Here is a 1,335-nt window from a genome sequence, read left to right on the forward strand (position 1 = left end):
GAGGACTACAATTCCCAGAGTGCCCCCTATCCCGTGTTCCCCAGCGCCGCCTAATAGGAAGTCCCAAGGAGGAGGCGGAGCCTATTCCTGATTTACCAATGGAAGCTCCAGATATTTCGGCCATCTCACCAGCGATTGGCCCAGGGGTGCTTGGTTAGGCAGGCCACCCCTCTTTACTTCCTGCCGCCAGCGGCTGTGGGTGCACTTCCGGCGTGCATTGACCTCCTCCTGCGCTCCCATTTTAATGGCGGGTGGCGTCTGCTGAGGGGGACGCGAATAATCGCTGCCGGCACAGGGAAAGTCTCCCTGCCTGCCCCATTTCCTCTCGCCGCCAGTATTCGAGCCAGCCAGCATGTCCGTGGTGCCGCCCAATCGCTCACAAACCGGCTGGCCCCGCGGGGTCAACCAGTTCGGCAACAAGTACATCCAGCAGACCAAGCCCCTCACCCTGGAGCGAACCATCAATCTGTAAGTGCGGCCTGGCCTTAGCGCGCTGCCTTCGCGGGCACCCCTTTCCTCGTGAGTGCTCCTAAAGACTCCAACCTTCCGGCGCGCCCCTGGCCCTCGGCGGGCTCCACGCCTCCCCACCACCTCCAGTCCCGCTCGCTGACGCGCGCTTTTGAAGATCCCTCGGGGGCCCGTTCCCGGTCCTTGGGCGCCACGGAGTTAAGAGCCCTACTTGAGAGGGTTTTCCTTTTCTGGGATGAAGGCTGGCCCAACCTTGCCCCTCGATTCAGTCATTATAAGAAAATCCCAAGTTTACTTTGAGCTCACCCCCTCCCCATGTCTCCAGAGGTAATCAGGTGCAAACCGTGGTGTTTCTTTTTCCTGTCCAATGTTTGTGTTTTCACATCACGTTTGTGATCGTGTTTTTGTGTTTTTGGTATGAATGGTGTAACGTGACATTTTTTGCAGTTCTCACTTCTATGCAGCGGTAAGCTTTCGAGCTCTAGCTCTGAAGCTTAGGTTTAGGGTTTTTTCCCCCCTACCTGCTTAATTGCATTTGAGCTCTTGAACGCAGCACATTTTATCCCTGTGTTCAGAGTTGTCTTCTCTGCCGCAGCGACAGCAATCAGCCACCCCGCAGGCCCCAGCTTAGGGGGGTGGATACTGTTAGGCCTGGGCTTTCATTCAGACGGTGGAGGGGAGCAGCCTGCAGCCCCAGGGAATCTACTGTGGCCTGCGTTTTTATTTTCAACACTTTTCTGTGACAGCCCTTTAAGCCATTGCATGTCGATGTCAGTCACAAAAGCCATCCTGCAGTCAGTGGCAGGTAGTTGGCATTTGGGCTCAGTCTCGATCAAGAAATTGCCAGTGTGTTCTCTCCCCCCCCCC

The 1,335-nt window shown here is 56.3% G+C and overlaps 1 protein-coding gene across 1 annotated transcript in view; it reads left to right on the forward strand.

Moving 5' to 3' along the window:
* Positions 1–210: 210 nt before the first annotated feature.
* The window catches only part of NUDT21 (nudix hydrolase 21), an 18,356-nt gene continuing 17,231 nt past the window's right edge, over positions 211–1,335 (forward strand). The window contains exon 1 of the mRNA XM_029925382.1: positions 211–468. Within this exon, the coding sequence (XP_029781242.1) occupies positions 353–468 (116 nt within the window). The 5' untranslated portion in view covers positions 211–352. The remainder of the gene's footprint in view (positions 469–1,335) is intronic.

Source organism: Suricata suricatta, chromosome 16 (assembly GCF_006229205.1).
Source record: "Suricata suricatta isolate VVHF042 chromosome 16, meerkat_22Aug2017_6uvM2_HiC, whole genome shotgun sequence".
Lineage (NCBI taxonomy): Eukaryota > Metazoa > Chordata > Mammalia > Carnivora > Herpestidae > Suricata > Suricata suricatta.